This window comes from Sciurus vulgaris, assembly GCF_902686455.1.
Source record: "Sciurus vulgaris genome assembly, chromosome: 17".
Classification (NCBI taxonomy): Eukaryota; Metazoa; Chordata; class Mammalia; order Rodentia; family Sciuridae; genus Sciurus; species Sciurus vulgaris.
Window position 1 is genome coordinate 54,757,577 of NC_136478.1, and position 17,665 is coordinate 54,775,241.

General features: G+C 54.2%; 2 protein-coding genes across 9 annotated transcripts in view; one reads left to right on the forward strand and one right to left on the reverse strand.

The window, feature by feature from the left end:
• The window catches only part of SYMPK (symplekin scaffold protein), a 34,145-nt gene extending 29,673 nt beyond the window's left edge, over positions 1-4,472 (reverse strand). The window contains exons 1-4 of one of the 5 annotated variants that reach the window (XM_079117413.1): positions 4,337-4,420; positions 1,800-1,859; positions 1,062-1,185; positions 868-933 (exon numbers count right to left, since the gene is read on the reverse strand). In XM_079117413.1, the coding sequence (XP_078973539.1) occupies positions 868-933; positions 1,062-1,166 (171 nt within the window). In that variant the 5' untranslated portion in view covers positions 1,167-1,185; positions 1,800-1,859; positions 4,337-4,420. Of the gene's footprint in view, positions 1-867; positions 934-1,061; positions 1,186-1,586; positions 1,695-1,799; positions 1,860-4,336 lie in introns of those variants that run through there. The other 4 variants (XM_079117415.1, XM_079117412.1, XM_079117411.1 and 1 more) reach the window with 4 other exon arrangements.
• Positions 3,169-12,666, forward strand: FOXA3 (forkhead box A3). Of its 4 annotated transcripts, none has more exons than XM_079117438.1 (2): positions 3,169-4,133; positions 10,973-12,666. In XM_079117438.1, the coding sequence occupies exon 2, from the start codon at positions 11,003-11,005 to the stop codon at positions 11,951-11,953; it is 951 nt and encodes a 316-aa protein (XP_078973564.1). In that variant the 5' UTR covers positions 3,169-4,133; positions 10,973-11,002; the 3' UTR covers positions 11,954-12,666. The 4 variants fall into 4 exon arrangements, with proteins under 4 accessions (XP_078973564.1, XP_078973561.1, XP_078973562.1 ...); XM_079117435.1 differs by lacking the exon at positions 3,169-4,133 and adding an exon at positions 5,254-5,440; XM_079117436.1 differs by lacking the exon at positions 3,169-4,133 and adding an exon at positions 5,874-6,124.
• Positions 12,667-17,665: the final 4,999 nt, after the last annotated feature.

Genomic DNA, 17,665 nt, shown 5'->3' on the forward strand with positions numbered 1-17,665 from the left:
CCTGACTGACAGCTCCCCCCACTCCACACTGCCACCATTTAGCAAGCATCCTATGATCGTGAGAACCCATTTCCAAGACCCTCACACCTGCCCAGCTCTTTAGATTAAGCCCTTCCCATGGATTTCCCAGTCCAGAGCTGGTGCAGGGCCTCACTCCCGGGGTTTGAGGTACTGTGGGTAAGTGGCCCCACGACCATGCTGCTGTCAGCACTGGCTCTACCTCAGAAGTGGCACTGGTTCTCCAAGGTCACACTGAGCCAGAAGCAGAACTGAGGTTCTTACATAGGCAACCTGACCCCACAATCTCTGGACTTCAACCGCCTCCTGTTCTGCTCCATGCCCAGCCCCCAAGCTTATGCCCTCCTCTGCCTTTTGCTCACCTCTGTGCCCTTGTCACCACACCCTCTCCCTCTCACTGGTGTGCCTCTTGCCACTCCATCCTCCAGGGCTTGGCTCAGATGTCCCCTCTTCCAGAAGGCCCTTCCTGACCCCCACCCCCAGCTGTCCCTAGGCCAGGAGATTCCTGGCCAGCCCTGACTACTCTGGCCACAATGGCCTGGTGACAGGCACGTCTTCCCCACCAGACTGAACCCTGGTAGAAAGGAAAGGCAAAGACGAAGAGCAAAACTCGGGACTGCACCAGCTCAGCTAGACAGCAGCAGAGCAGCCTGCTGACCACGTGGACTTCGGTTCTGCTCTCTGTGTGCAGTGACACCCCCACTCCGTGGGGCTTCGGAGAGAACTGAATGGGAGCGTGTGGCCCAGCAGAGCTCCTGGCAGGCGTTCGCGAGGTGAGCTCTACAGTTCTCACTCCACAGGCTCCCAGCTCCCCACTCCTGTCCCGCCCCACCAGGACCCTGCCCTCACCTGCTTGAGCACTGTGATCTTTGAGTCGTTGGTGATCAGTGCTGCCTGGTTCAAGAGATCCACCACCTGGAGGGAGGGGAGAGGCGGGATGAAGCTGGCTCTGCCGGTCCCTTGACTCCCAGGGCATCGCCGGGGGCATGTCGACCAGAGGCCAGAACTGTGCCTGCCCACTTGCAGCCCTCTGCCGCACTCACCCTCTCTGAGGTGGTCATGCCATCAATGCCTGGCCCCTCCTCTTGTGTGAAAAACTGTGATGCCACGCTCCGGCGGGTGACACTGTCCCCACTGCCACTTGCCATGGCTGCTGTCAGGTACTCTCTGTAAAAGAAGGGGTTGGCTTGAGCTCTAGGCCCTTGCACAAGGGTTGGGACAGACTCTCATCCCAATATAAAGGGCTTGACTGTCCTTCCCAGTCAGCCAGCCTTCCCCTCTCCCCCAGGGCTGGTCTCTCTGGCTCATGTATGTGTGCACAGGTGTCATGTGGGGGAGGGCGGTCTCCCAGTCAGAAGGGGGACTCTAAGCCTCAAGTCCAGCACTTTACCCCCAGCAGGCTGACCACAAACAAATGCTAAATGATGACTAAATGAACGTACAGCAGCCACCTCACTGATCTCTGCCTCCTGCCTCTCCATCTGGGCTGTACTCTGGACTAGACACCAGAGCAAACTTTCTAACACGGCTCTGAGGAACTGAGAGCCCAGCACACAGCAGGGACTCACCACATCAGAGAAGACTGCTGACAGCCATCGTGCTTCAGTCAGTCTCTGGAGTTCTATGGGACTGTTCTGAAAAATGAGGGGAAGTCTGTAGCATCTTTCAAACTCATGCTGCAAAACGTGAGATGATTTCATGTGGATAGCAATCACAGATATCCATCCACTTCAGTGCTATTTGCAATAGCAAAATGCGAGAAGCAAACCATGTGCTCTCACTTGGGGAGACTGGCTGAAAATAATGACCATCCACTCGCTTAATAAAAAGACTATGCAGCTCTAGAAAGGAACAAAAGACAAAGGAAATGAGGAAAATCTCTGCACTGACAGAGGATGCACACATGATGTGAAAACCAACCCAGGGGAAGATAGGGCTTGCCAGGCCGCTCCCCTTTCATCAAAGAAACAGATGTGTACACAGATGAAGAAAGAGAAACAAAACAGAAATTTGCTGGGCATGGTGGCACATACGTGTAGTTCCAGGTACTCTGGTACAGGAGGGTCACTCGAGCTCAGGAATTCAAGACCCACCTGGGCAACACAGTGTGACCCGGTCTCAAAAAGAAACACAACACATTGCCCCCAGTAGCCATTCCCAGCAGGTGTCTACGATATCAAGAGCTCCCCCTAACTTCCCTGTTGCCTGTTATGTCCATCTCTTTCTCAGTGAAAACCAAAGTCCCCACCAAGGTCTACGAGGTCTGAAGAGACAGGGCCTCTCCCACCTCTGTCCTCAACGTCCTGAGCATGCCACACACACCCCTTCCTCAAAGGCTTCATGTCTTTCCTTCCCAGCTGTTGCCACCAACCCCCTCATTTCCTTTAGGTCTCCACTCAAATGTCTGCAGAGAATCCTTTCCTGACCACCCTACTTCAAAGTCAACCCCCCACCTTTGTCACTTTATTTTGCTCCATGGCAGTTATCATCATCAACACATGACATGTCAACAAGTTCTAAGAGGACAGAGACTTGTGGGTGTTTGCTCACCTCCCACATCCCCAGCCTGGAACAGTGCTTGACACCTAGTAGATGTTCAATAAATACCTGCGGGATGAATCGACATTCCTGCCAAAGGACCCCAATTGCTGGGCTCAGTATTTCTGCCCTTTGGCTCTAGAATACTTAAAATTTACAGCTAATATTTAAAGAACATTTACTACCTGCTGAGTGTAATTATTTAAAAAATTTAAAAAAAATTTTTTTAGTTGTTGATGTACCTTTATTTTATTCAATTTATTTATATGTGGTGCTGAGGATGGAACCCAGTGCCTCACACGTGCTAGGCAAGTGCTCTACCACTGAGCCACAACCCCAGCCCTCCACCAAATTCTTTCATCAATTTCTCCTCCCTTTGCTTTTTGGTTTACCCATTAGTTGCTGTTTTTTAAATATATCTATATCTATATCTATCTATCTATCTATCTAGTCCCTCCCCACTTCCCAATCTACATATATATATATAGTCCCTCCCCACTTCCCAGGGGGATTGGCTCTACCCCCGCCTTGGATACCAAAATCCATGGATTCTCAAGTCCCTTATATAAAATGGCACAGTATTTGCGTATAACCTACACCCATTCACTTATATACGTTAAATCATCTCCAGACTATTTACAGTATGTGATACAAGGTAAATGCTATGTAAATTGTTGAGTATGCCAAGAAAAAAGAAGTCTATGCATGTTCAGAACAGTTGCAACTTTTCCCCCCAAATATTTTCAATTGGATCTTGGTTGAATCCACAGATGTGGGACCCAGGATAAAAGACCGACTGTATACTGTACAATAACCACTACTTTCCATGTTCTTTTCACTTAATATATGTTGGAGACCATTCTAGCAATATATATTTTCCTCATTCCTTTTTCTTTTCTCCCATGTTCCCTTTTACAGTTGCATAGTACTTTATTTGCAGATGTATCTCGGGATTTGGGGCCAGTCTTCCTACTGAAGAACATTTGGGATGTTTGTAGTTTTAGCTATTATGACCAATACCAGGGGTTCCCCTCTCTACCAGTGTACTCCTTACGGAGTGGACTGCCCTGCTCTCACGTGGGAATAGGACTACCTCCCTGTTATTCCGGAGTGGCTCCAGGAGTACTTTTCATTCATTCAATAACATTTACTGGGCGTTGCCAGTGTGGAGGCCACTGTGCTGAGAACTCAGCGCCGGCTGAGACACACTCGTCCCTGTGCTCAGGGAGCCCATGGTCACAGACATAACCAAAGAGCTCACAAATAAAGGTCTAACAACAAATCAGACCACACGTGACAAGAAGGAAAGGACCAGAGGCCTATGAGAACACTGAACAGGCGGATTTCGGGATGGAGGGCGGGAAAGGTGGATTTCGCAGAGGAAGTGACGTCGGTGCCCAGACCCGAAGGATGAATGGGAGTTAGCCAGGCAGAAAGGGTAACAGGATGTTGCGGGCAGAGCAGACAGACTGTGCAAAAACCCTGAGCGGGAAGGCGCAGGGCGAGTTTGAGGAGCCGAGAGCCAGTGCAGCTGCGCTGGCGGGGGATGAGCGAAGGCAGAGAGTGGAGGTCGACAGGTAGCCGAGCCTGCGGGCCCACGTTGGAACTTTACCCTCAGGGCACTAGGGAGCCAAGGAAGGGTCCTGAGCAGGGGCAGAAACGGGGGCCCCGAATGCCGCTGCGCCCTCTCCTCGCAGGGGGCCTCCCACCGCCCGCGCCCCTGCCTCTCCTGGGCCCCTCCTCCCTTCGTCCCCCGGCCCTCATGCCGCCTCCCGCTCACCGCGGCTCCGGCCTCCGTACCCCTCGCGCCCCCTCAGCAGCGCCTCTTCGCAGACGCCGCCACCGCCATCTTCCGCCCGCCGCCGTGACACTACGCACGCGCCCCACACGCGGGACCGCCGGGAAATGGAGTTCAGTCCGCGGCCCGCCCCCGCCTCCACCTCGTGCCTCGCGGGCGGCCTTCCGCCCTCCCCCATCCTCCTCCCGGACGGCCTCCATTTCCTGCTTTCGGGCGCCATGCTTCTGGGAAATGTAGTCCCTGGCAGAGGCGCTGGGCGGAAAGCGGGAGTAGAGGCTTCTGGGAAATGGAGTTCGCGGAGCTCCGGAGTCCTGGACGGCTGGCTGGTGTTCGAGTGGGGAGACCCGTGGGCAAAGCTCGTGGGTCTTGAGGTGGTCTGTTGCCCTGATAGGGTCTAAGCAGAGGCCCTGAGCCTCTCCATCCTTGGTCCTGACCCTGTTCACAGTCCGAAGTACTTCCAGCCGTCGGAAGCCGCGGTGGTCCTGGCGGCCCACTTGGAATGTGGGGAGACCCTGACAGGTCCTTATAATGGAATGGCACACGGGTCCCTCGCCAGGCCATAGCGCCCCAGCTTTCCTTTCCTCCGCGTCGAACACGCCGGGCTCTGGCTTTTCACTTTCCCAGGTCGAGCCGCTGACGCCCCCTGGGGTGGAAGGGCGCTCCTGGGCGGTTCTGTCCTCCGGTCCTTAGTAACCGCAGTGCCTCCCGCGCGTAGCTCCCTCCCTCTTCATCCATCTCTGGCTCTCAGATCCCAGGGCTGCGACTCCCGACGCCCGAGGTCGGTCTCCCGGCGATCCCGCAGGGGGCGCCCCAGTCCGAGCGCGCCGCCCTCGGGGAGGCGGGAGGGCAGCCCGGGGCGGGCGAGGGCGGGGGTGTCCCGGCTATAAAGCGTGGCCGCCTCCCGCGGCGTCCGGGACGGCGGGACCCCGGGCGGTCGGACGGGCGGGCGCCGAGAGAACCCGAGCACTCGGTTCCCCCGGGCCGGAGCCGGGGCGGGTGGGGGCGCAGGACCGGGGGATGCTGGGCTCGGTGAAGATGGAGGCCCATGACCTGGCTGAGTGGAGCTACTACCCGGAGGCGGGCGAGGTGTGTCCTCGGGGACGGCGGAGCGGGAAGTGGGGGGCAGGTATCCGGCGGGCTAAAGGCGGGCAGGGACCGTGGTGTGTGCTAAGGGGGCTCAAGGAATCTAGCTGGGGAGCCAAGGAGCTAGGGACGCGGAGCCAAGTGTGGGAGTTAGGGACCCGGGACAAGACTAGAGAGCGCCCTTTAGGCAAGGGCGTAGATGGGAGGAAAATTTAGGCAAGGGTAGGTCGCATCTTAAACGTGAGGGCCAGCTGTTGGGCCCTCCGATCCAAGGGATTAAAAGGAACAAACCTAAGGTAGGAATCAGAGCCCCAGGGTAGGCGACATAGCAGGAGGATTTCAGGAAATGGGGTTCAAAGAGAAGGGGGAAAGATAGGGAAGAAGAGATAGAGGAGGGGGTCACCATTAAGGGAAGTCTGAGGTGGAAGGGAGCCAGGGCTAGAATACAGTGTTGAAGATGGGAGTGGAAATCAGAGCTGAGGTTCAGGGGTAAGTCAGCTGGTAGTCTAAGAAAGGGTCAGAAACTGGGCTTGGTGGTGCTCAGGGCTAAGAGCTAGAAGTTCTCTCCAGGTGAAGTTTCATTTGGGGAGTCTGAAATAACAGGTGGCCTAGATAGACCAGCACCAGACCTCATCAACACTGGGGACTCAACAGCAAGTGATGTGGCCATCAGCATCTGCAGGACAGGTAGACAGTCTTCACCCTGTGTCCCCATCCATGACCCTTGGCAGGGCTTCCCCAAATCAGAGGCTGGAGGATTTCGAACTGTGCCCCTCTTCACTCCCCCAGCCAGCAGCCTCCAGGCATTCCTAAAGTCCCCCATCGAGCCCCACTTCAGACAAGGCTTCCCAGAGTAGGGGCTGGGGGCATATCCTACTTCCCTCAACCTAAACCAATGGAAAGTCCTTCCCCAAATCTAGCCCATATTCCTCTTGCTGCAGGACTCCTGCTTTGCTCACTTGCTCTATAATGGAGATTGTGAGATTGGGGAGGTAGTCGTGTGTGGGGCTGGAATGGTTTGCAAGAAGTCAAGATCTAGTGGTTATAGGGAACACTGGGCTGGGATTTGAAACTGTTGAGTGGGATTCCTGGATCCCCAGGCTTGCGGGGCTTGGCATGGTTCCCAGGAGGGGCCAGTCCTGGGTCTCGGGAGGTGTGAGGTGCACTTGGGTTGGGGCAGGGCTGACAGGGAAGGGACTGGGAGCGTTGAGAAGTGGAGGCTGGTGGCCGGAGGTATCAGTTTTGTGATGGGGAAAGCAGAGACCAGGGTGAGAGGTGGAGGTCCCAGATGATGGGGACATCCTTGGAGAGCTCTAAGACTGAACAGAGGATTTAAGGTGACCAACTACAAATTAATGTTCTGGAGCACATCGTAAGATGTTGAGGGGGGTGTCTAGACAAGAGGAGTCATAGTCTGAATGGATCCGAGTTTAGGGAACAATCTGTGTGGAAACTGTCAGAAACTGGACAGCCTGGGAGTGATCAGCATTTGGGGGTGTATTTTGGAAGAGTGCAGGTGCGGGGGACTGGAAATGGGTTGGGACCTACCGTCAGAGGGTCTCCTTGGCCTTTCCATCAGGCAGATGCCCTTTGTCCTCTGGGGTCAGAACAATGGAGAGAGAGACACCTAGACTCAGGCAGCCACAAAGCCGAGGGTCCCCAGACCACCTCTCGCCCCTGCACCCTCCTTCCGGGTGATGTAAACACTGTGCAGGCCTGTGGGTTGCTGTCTGGAATTTGGAAAGTTATGACCCTGGGATGTCCCCACTGGTCCAAGGTTCACAGATCAGCTGATCCAGTTGCTCCCCCATTTTTAGAGGTGGGAAATATGAAGCCTCCCAAAGTGCTGGGGTCCTGGTTGGGTCAGGGACTGAAAACTGGGCTTCTAGTTTCCCACTGCCTCCCTCTGCTCCCAGTCACACCCTTCCCCAGAAACAATAAGGAAATGAAAGGGGAGAAATTGCAGCCTCCTGGGTGGGGGTGCAGGTCCCCTGAGGGCTTCCCCCCAATCTCAGCCCCACCCTGTAGGGGGAGATCCGGTTCAGACCCGGATGCTAGGGGTTCTTCCCAGTCACAGGCGTGGGAAAGCCTAGGGTGGATTAGAGCAGCTGGAGTGCTTGAGGTCAGACCTCAAGGAGGACTTCCGGGTAGATAGTGAGCCAAAAAAGGAGGGCCCTGGGGTCCCAGAGAGCCTGACTGGGGTGGGGCTCAGGGAGATTTAGAAACCCTGTGGATCCACCTGAGTCCATCACCTTTCCCCCTCATCTCTTCCCTTATTCTCGGGAGGGCAGAAACAGCCCACCTGGGGAGGCCAGTGCGTGGACAAGGGGAGGCAGTGTCTCCAAGTTCAATGTGAAGACAGATGTCGAGGGAAGGAAGACAGACAGATGCAGAGATGTGCTGCGGAGGAGTGGGGTGGGCTGGGAGGAGGGAGGGGGGGAGGAGCTGGTGAGGGAGGTGGGGGGTAGGTAGACGGGGTGGACCACAGGGAGGAGACAACAGAGACAGGGAAAGAAAATGGAGGGTCTAGAGAGACACAGGAAGGAAAAGGAATACGCTTACACCAAGACAGAGGAAAACGGACAGACACACAGATGGCAATGGCCAACGGAGATGCCAAGAGACAGAGACAGAGGGAGGGATCCCCACTGGAACTCAGACCTGGGGTTGGTTGCCACCTGTCCCTGCAGTGGCCTTGGCAGGTCCCTTTTCTTTCTGGACCTTGGGACTGGCAGGATCCAGATGGCTTCAACTAACCCACTGCCAAGGTGGCTCTGACCAGAGCTCTAGCAGCACCTCAGTGCCCTGAGACCCCCAGCGGGGGACGGAGCAGGGCAAACGAGGCAGATGGAGGATTGAGGGAGAGAGGATAGAAGACAGGGTGAGCTGAGTGGGGTGGGTGCGGAGAGAAGGGAAGCCACCGTCTAGCACACAGTATGTTCACGGTCTTCCTGGACTCTCGGCTCCATGAGGGCAGGCACCTCCAGCTGTCCCCATCTCTGCTTTTCTATTTATTTTATTTTTTATTTTAAATTTTAAAATTGTTTTAAATTGTAGATGAACACAATACCTTAATACCTTTATTTTACTTATTTATTTTTATGAGGTGTTGAGGATTAAATCCAATGCCTCATGTGTGCTAGGCAAGCGCTGTACTACTGAGCCACAACCCCAGCTATTTTCTTTCTTTCTGTTTTTTTTTTTTTTTTTTTTTTTTTTTTTTTTTTTTTTTTTGAGGTGCTAGAAATCAAGCCCAGGGCCTCAAGCACTTTACCATGAGCCACGTCTCCAGCCCTTGCTCTCTGATTTTATAGCAAGATCCAGGACACAGGTCTGGACTTCAGCTTGTTCAGCTCTCTCTGTAGATGCTCAGAGCATCCTAACAGCACCTCCCCCATAGTATGGTTATAGGGATTCAAGGAGCTGACAGTGAAGTACTTGGAGCAGTGCCTGGCACAGAGGTGGCTAGTAACTACAGGTCGAATGGATCATTGAATGAATATGTAGACAGTGATTTTGATTTGGTGCCGGGAATTGAACCCAGAGGGGCTTAACCACTAAGCCACATCCCCAGGCCTTTTTATTTTTTTATTCTGAGACAGGATCTCACTAAGTTGCTCAGGGCCTTGATAAATTGCTGAGGCTGGCTTTGAACTTGCCATCCTCCAGCTTCAGCCTGCTGAGTCCCTGGGATTGCAGGAGTGTGCCAACGTGCTTGGCTACAGGGTGATTTTGAGATACGCAGCAATGTCTACCATATTGCATTGAGCTAAGGTGCACTTTTTCCCCATTTAAACATTTCTGAAAAAGGCCATGTTTTATAATCGATGATATCTAGTGATTTTTAACTATGTGGTGTGTTTTTTGTTCCTTTTTGCATTTATACCGATATATAAAATAATGCTATAGCTTACAGTGAAGTGTTAGATTTGATGTTACAAAGAAATACATATGTTAGGTAAAATGTGATTTCTGATCCTTTTTTTGGAGTGGGGCTGAGTACTGGGAATTTAATCCAGGGGTACTTAACTACTGAGCCACATCCTTGGCCCTTTTTATTTTTTTATTGTGAGACAGGGTCTCACCAAGTTGCTGAGGCTGGCTTTGAACTCACCATTCTCCTGCCTTGGGCTTTCGAGCTGCTGGAATTACAGACGAGCACAGCCATGCCTGCTTATCTTGCTTTTGATCTATAAAAACAGTAATTTTTAAACTGACATGGTGATGGGTGCCTGTAGTCCCAGCTACTTGGGAGACTGAAGCAGAAGAATCACTTGAGCCCAGGAGAACAGGGCCAGCCTGGGCAACATAGTGAGACTTCTCAAAAAGCAAAAAAAAAAAAAAAAAAAAAAAAACCTGTAATTTTATAACTTAAAAGACTAATAAAGAGCTATACAGATGATTAGATTATTAGTGGTTTGTATTAAGTACTTATTAAAAGTGAAAACTGCAAATTTATTAGGTAAATCAGTTTCTCAATTGTCTTAGTTCATTTTGATAAATTTCTCAGTTTTTTCAAGTCAAAAAATTAATTTTGCAATCTTTGTGCAGTGGCAGTATCATAACCAATGACATTCATCTGAGGTGTGATTATTGATAATTCCTAATTGAAAACTTTTCCCAAAATAATTGCCATTGGCAATTGAAATATACTCGGCACTGGCAATTTTTGACAGTTTCTACAGAGATTTTTTTTTCAAAAAAAAAAAAAAAAAAAAAAACTGATCTTATTTGGTTTCAGGACATCTCTACACTCTTAAAAATTACCAAAGATGATAAGAAGTGGTAGAAGGCTTGCCTAGCATGTTTGAGGCCCTTGGGTCCATCTCTAACACCATACCAAAAAAAAAGTTACTGAAGACAGAAATTGGGGTTCAGATTCTGATTGGGGTTATGTCTATTGATAGTTACCATATTCAAAATTAAAATGAAGAGTTTTTTTATATATATATATATATATTAAGTCAACTTACATTAACAATCAGTTGTTAATACAAATAACATGTTTTTATTAAAATTACTATATCTCAAAACCTTAGTGAGACAAGTGGCACTGTTTTACATTTTTGCAAATTAAGGCCGGCTTGACAGAAGAGCTGGAGTCTCGCAGCTGCTTCTACCTTCGAGGTTTTGCAGTATCACTTGCCACGAACCTTCTGGAAAAGTCCACTGTACAACCATGAGAAAGAAAGGGAAAAAGCCTGATAATAGCATGATTTTGAACATGGTTTTGACCTCATGGACACCCAAAAGGTACCCCTGAAAGGTTTTAGGTTTCCCCAGAGTGTCCCAGACCACACTTTGAGAACCTCTTCCAACATGCCCTTGGTTATATGGGAGCGTTGGTGCCGGGCGGGCACAGAGTTGGTGTGCAGGGAGCGGGAAGAGACTTTGAAACAGCTGTCTTCAGAGGGAGATGATGACGGAAGGGGATTTTATAGGGGGTGGACAGGCACACAAAGGTCCTGGGGTCCTTGCTGACTGGCAGAATGGAGACCTGCTAACCCTTCCCCGTATCCCTTTCTCTCTCTGCAGGTCTACTCTCCAGTGACCCCAGTGCCCACCATGGCCCCTCTCAACTCCTACATGACCCTGAACCCTCTGAGCTCTCCCTACCCCCCTGGAGGGCTTCCTGCCTCCCCACTGCCCTCAGGACCCCTTGCGCCCCCAGCTCCTGCCGCGCCCCTGGGGCCTACCTTCCCAGGCCTGGGTGCCAGTGGTGGCGGAGGCAGCAGCTCAGGGTACGGAGCCCCGGGACCTGGGCTGGTGCATGGGAAAGAGATGCCGAAGGGGTACCGGCGGCCCCTGGCCCATGCCAAGCCGCCATATTCCTACATCTCGCTCATCACCATGGCCATCCAGCAGGCCCCAGGCAAGATGCTGACCCTGAGCGAGATCTACCAGTGGATCATGGACCTCTTCCCTTACTACCGGGAGAACCAGCAGCGCTGGCAGAACTCTATCCGCCACTCTCTGTCCTTCAACGACTGCTTCGTCAAGGTGGCGCGCTCTCCAGACAAGCCGGGCAAGGGCTCCTACTGGGCCCTGCACCCCAGCTCCGGCAACATGTTTGAGAACGGCTGTTACCTGCGCCGCCAGAAGCGCTTCAAGCTGGAGGAGAAGGCGAAGAAAGGGAGCGGTGGGGCCGCTGCTGCCAGGAATGGCACCGCCACTGCCACCCCCACCGCCCCTGCTGCCACAGTGGCCTCCCCCCCCCAGCCCCAGCCTCCACCCGCCGAGCCAGAGGCCCAGGGTGGGGAGGATGTGGGGGCTCTGGACTGTGGCTCACCCCCTTCCTCCACACCCTATTTCACCGGCCTGGAGCTCCCTGGGGAGCTGAAGCTGGACGCGCCCTACAACTTCAACCACCCCTTCTCCATCAACAACCTGATGTCGGAACAGACACCAGCACCTCCCAAACTGGACGTGGGGTTTGGGGGCTACGGGGCTGAGAGTGGGGAGCCTGGGGTGTACTACCAGGGCCTCTATGCCCGATCTCTGCTCAACGCATCCTAGCAGGGGGATGGGAACATGGTGGTGGGGTATGGCTGTGGCTCACGCCAGCAGGCTCTTGGGCCTGATCCTTCTGGTGACACTCTGTCCCATTGGTTAACACCCTGTTTGGTCTATTACTTACTGTGATGATCCACTGGGCACTGTGATAACTTCCATGGACATCTTGGTGGGCCCATAGGGTACTGCGGAGACTGCCATGCTGACTGATGTTATCTGTTGATCTGTTGGATGCTTTGATGGCCGCCATCTGGGACGCCATCTTGGTTGGCCCTTTGGATGCTATGATGGACATTTTGATGGACACTTTGGGCACCGTGGTGATATCATTTCAATGGCATATTTGGCCCTTTTGAGGCTGTGATAACTTCTTTTATGGTATCCTTGGCCACCATCCTGCATGGCATCTCTTTTGGCCCACTGGGTGCTTGGATGTTTACCCTGTTGGCCAGGAGACATTATGAGCATGCCGTTGTGCACCAGGATGACCGCCCCAGCCCCGCGTGCACCACGTGGTTGTTGTCTCTTTGGTGCAAGTTGGGTGGGGGATGGAGAGAAGACTCCTTGGTTTTCTCTGAAGCTCATCCCCCACCCTGGTCCAGGAGACATCAGAAAGGGCTGGTCAGGGTGTGGGGAATTTCTACTGAAGTCTAGTTCTTGCCTGGGAAGCGGGATACTGGCTGTGTGACCATTAAAGTCACCATGTCTGCCTCTTACTGAATGTCTCTTTTCCTTGGTGGGCCCTGCAGAGCTGGAACACCTGAGTTTCTGTTCCCCTGTGCCCTCTCCTTCCTGCCCCCTGAGCTGGCTCCCTCTGGGGGAAGGGCTGAGGGAGGCATTGACCTGACCTTTGGCTCTTTGCTGTCCCTGACCCCAAGGATAGTTTGTTCATAGATAGCAGCCCCCGCAGCAGTGGGGCCAGAGCAGCAGGGGGAGGTGGCTCTGCAGTGACCAAGGCCATCTCCCTGCCCCCACTTCCCAGACACACAACTTTAGCTCTGAGGCTTGGGGAGCTAGGGGCACTTAAGTTCTGGTTAAGCTAGGGTTGGGGTAAAGGTTAGCGGAGGTGTTAAACGGGAGGCCCTGGGCGTGTTGGAGGGTATCAGTGTGCATGAGCCCTGAGATTACAGAGCCTGGCTGCCTGTTGGGTTCCTGTGGCTGCTGCAGCTCTCCCCTTGCTTGTAGCCCTCCATTGTGTGGGTTTATGTGTCTGTGCGTACTCTGGGTGTCACAACATCAGACTCATGTGTGCGTCTTTATTATTTTGTGTTTGTGGTTCTCTTCGTACATCTTTCCCTGGGCCTCACACTCTCACCTGCAGGTCCCTTTGCCTATCTACTGCCTCCAAGAATATGTACGTGTGAGTGTCTGAGCGTGTGTCTGATGGCATCTGTGTTGTGGGTCTGCCTGTCACTGTGTGTCCTGTGCATCGCAGGGGGTCAGTTTATGTCTGTTTGAAAGAAAGTGTGTGTGTGTGTGTGTGTGTGTGAGATTCCTGTCTTTACTGTGCCTGTCATGCTGTGTTTGTGTGTGAGCCTGTGCAGAGGTTTGTCTGGAGTGTCCAGCACTTTTGCCGGCAGGTGGGTGTGTAGGGGAGGAGCTGGGTCCTCCTTTCAGGAATTGGGGTCTGGCCATCTCTGCTCCAGGGCTTCCCAAGGCGAGGCTGTCTCAGAAACACAGTTCTGGACTTCACACCCCTCCTGTCATTGTGGAAACTGAGGCCCAGAATGGCAAGGGTCTGGGCCACAGTCATTCAGCAGGGCTGAGGCAGAGGGACAGGTTAGTCTTTTGTGTGTGTGTGGTACTGGGTTTGAACCTAGGGGTGCTCTACTACTGTGCCACATCCTCTGCCCCTTTTAATTTTTATTTTGAAACAGGGTCTCGCTAAGCTAAGTTGCTGAGGCTGGCCACAAATTTGCAATCCTCCTGCCTCAGCCTCCTGAGCTGCTGGGATTACAGGTGTGTGCCACTGTGCCTGGTTTTGACAGTGTCTTATCCTCATTTTGCTTTTGCCTTTCTTGGTGGCACCGGCTCTCTGGTCACCTTGACCACTCATTCATTTATTCAGTCAGCCAGTTATTCTGTCATTCAAAGACCAAGGGCTCTGGCCACCTGTGTGAGTGACTGAATGCTGCTCCTGATGTCTCCCTGTTCTCACCTTTCTCCTGTGTCTCAATGTCACTCTGCCCCACTCTTCTCCCGCTCTTTCTCTCATTCTTGCTTCCCTGGGTCTCTGGCTCTTCCTTTCTCTTGGGGTTCCTCTCCTGCAATCTTTCTCTGGCTCTCTGGACTCTCTTCCCTAGCCTCCCTCCTCCTCCCAGCTCCGAGAGTTTCCGCCTCTCTCTACCTGCCACCTCGCAGGCCAGGCCCTCTATTTCTGTCGCTGTGCCCGCCTGGCCGGCTGCGTGTCACCCCCGCCCCCTGCCGTGCTGGCACCCCGTCAGCCGTCCACCAGCCCTGCTGTCCTGGGCAGGCCGGGGAATTCCTCCTGGTTCCTGGAAAAAACAACTGGGGCCGAGAGAAAGGCCCTCAGTCTCCCCGGCACCCGCCCCCTCCCTCGGGCCTGGGGGTCTCTCCGGAGTCGGCGGCCCGAGGCAGGAAGCCCTGCGGTTTCTGGCCTCTCCCCGGCGGCCTCCGGATCTGGCCCCCGCCCCCCGGCCAACAGCCCAAATATTATTCCGCGGGAGGAGTCGGTGGTGGCGGGAGGAGGCCCAGGCTGAAAGAGGCTTTCAGGGCGGCCAGGCCTGGGGCTTCCTGTCCCCAGGCTCGGGCCTCAGGCCGCCCCAGGAGGGACCTCAGGTGGCCGGAGGGGCGGGGTGTTGTTGTAGGGTCCTTAGGGGAAGGTGGGGCCATCCCTCAGGGTGTCTGGTGGCCACCGGCTCGCCTGGCGTGGGCAGGTGTGACCCCCACCCAGGGACAGCCGGCTGATGTCCAGCGTGGAAAAGTACCACGGTGCGACGTGGGACCCATGGACAGACAGGAGGACGCCAGGGATGAGGGATGCAGGGGTAGCCATGGGGACACAGCCGAGCCTGGGCTGTGGGCCTGAGGTGACACAGTCCAAGGGAGGGGCCCTGGGGTGGGGAAACAGAGGCTAAGGCAGGGTCCCTGTGGGCAGAGGGCTGTCCTTACATCAGAAGGTTTGAGACAATGAGGACACTGATGATAATATATAATAATTAAAAGCTACTAGGGCTGGTGGACGGCCAGCCTGTAATCCCAGCTATTGGGGAGGCTGAGGCAGGAGGATCCAAGACCAGCCTAGGAATTTAGCAAGACCAGGTTTCAAAAAAACAAAAATTAAATAGAGAGGGCCTGGGACACCGGGCTGCAGGTATGTAGCCTGGGAGGCTGAGGCAGGAGGATCAAAGGTTCAAAGTCAGCCTCAGCAACTTAGTGAGGCCCTATCTCAAAATTAAAAATAGAAGGGGGTGGGGATGTGGCTCAGTGGTTAAGTGCCCTTGGGCTCGATTCCTGGTACCAAATAAATAAATTAATAAGTAAAAAATTAAAGAAATAGAGCCTGGGTAGAGCTGTATCTCAGTGGTAAGGCACCCCTGGGCTTGATACCTGTGGTGGGTGCCTACTAGGGTTACCACGTGTCCAGCATCATGAGAACTGATTGATCCGATCCCTTTCAACCCTCCCCCCCGTTTATCATTGGCAAAAGTGAGGCACAGAGGGGAGAAGTGACTTGCCCAGGGTCACACAGCCATGAGTGGTATGTCAGCAGACCCCAGGTGGTCTGGCCCAGAGTCAGTGTCTAGAGCCACAGCTGCTCTGGAGAACGGGAGGGACAACAGCAGGACAACAGGGCCCGGGTCCCCAGCCCTCTGTGGTGGTCACCCCCACTGCCTGCCACACCTGCCATGGGAAGCCAGCAGCGTGTGTGGGTTGCCGCATTTTTCCCCGGGATTCACGTGTGTGGGGGCGTCGGGTGTCTGTGGGCTTCTGTTATTCCCTGAAGTGTACCTCTCCTGTGTGTGGGTGTCCATCACCGGGTTTACGTAGGGGTCACTGTGTTCACGTGTCTGTCTCTGCTCTGCCCGTCATGGTCTTCTGTGTCTGTCACTGTGGGTCTGCCTATATCTGTCACTGTGTGTCACTTGTCTGTCCTCTGCTATGTGTCACCATCTACCCAGGTGTCACTGTGGGTGTTACTCACCACCCAGGCCACAGGTGGGCGTGTCGGGCCCACTGGTGCCAGGGCTGGGGCCCAGCCCATCCCACCCTTGCTGCCGTGGCCCGGCCAGGCGCCTGTTTGCAGTGCCTGCCCCAGGTAAACACCAGGATCCGGCACCAAGGCCACCCCCCTCTGCCCCGCTCCCTGCCCCTCTGCCTGCTCTGGGCTGGGCTGGGCTGGACCACAGTCTACAGACCATGCCCCACACTGGAGACGTGTCCTGGCTGCCCCCTGCCCTTGGGCACCAGTATCCCTAAGTCCTCGCCTTGACCTCAGCCTGGTGTCTGTCCCTCTCTCTGGTGTCTCTGACCTCCCTGTTTCTTTCTGTCCCTACGAAATTTCTCTCGCCAGGTTTCTCTGTAGCTCTGCCTTTCTCTGGGATGGCCCTTGTCTTCATTTTGTCTCCGTCCCTCTCCCTGCGTCCTTTTCTCTCTCCAGTGAATTCTGTTTCTCGGCTGCGCCTCCAGTGGAATCAGTTCCTCCCAGCGCAGGGCCCTGTTGGACCCCCAGGCTCGGCCCCTTTTCCGTTAGCTTTCTCTCTTAGCTGAGTCTCTTGCTCTTGGCCACTATCTCTGTGGGGCTCTGAGCCCCCAGCCCCACAGGGGCAGACTCCGCCATGCCAAGGCCTTAGGGGAGTGTGCGGCCCCAGCCTCCCGCCCCAGCCCACGGGTATATATAAAGGTATATGCACATATTATTTATATCTGTACCGGGGCAGGAGGGGCAGACACTGGGGCCTTTGTGTAGCCACTGCCCGCTGCCCGCCTGCTTGCCACTCCTCTCCCTTCGTCCCTGCCGCCTGTGCCTACACTCCCCCCGCACAGAAAGGTTCCTGTGGGGCCTGCCAGCTTCCTCTGCCCGAGGTGTGAGTGGGCACGCCACGGTGAGGCGGGCAGGGAGGCCCGGGGGGTGGTTTCCAGCTCCTGGGAAGCTTTCTGGGTGTGGAGGATTCTGGAAGGAATGGGACTCTTCAGTTGGGCTGCTGTCTGTCTGCATCTGCTGTCCCTGGGTGTCCCCAGGTCCTTAACTGGCCTCTCCCTGGGGGTCTGTGAGTCCATCCACCTGGACACATGTGAATTCTTCTCTATCACTTCGGGTCTCATTCACTCATGTGCACCTGGTCATGGGGCACGTGCTAGGCCCTCTGTGGAGCACTGGACAGAGACCTATGCCAGTCCTGATCGAGTCTTGGCCATTTCTGTCTCATTTGCTCCATCCCTTTAGCCTCTGTTTGAAACTTTCCACCTGCTCCTATTAAAAGGAAATCCAAAGTTATTATCAGAGTCACCGCTCCTGCGTCTCCCCCACGATCCCTCTGATCTCGTTTCCTATGACCTTCCCCTATGCAGTAGATGCTCTGGCCATCTGACCACTTCCAGGACAAACTACCTCAGGGCCTTTGTGTCACTATCCAGGAAGCTTTCCCCTGGCTTGATCCTTCTGTTCTTGGAGTCATCTCCCTTCCCTGCGCTCCTCCTCCAACAGCCCTCCATCACCCTTCCCCCCTCCCTGGGTTCTCTTTCCTTCTTAGG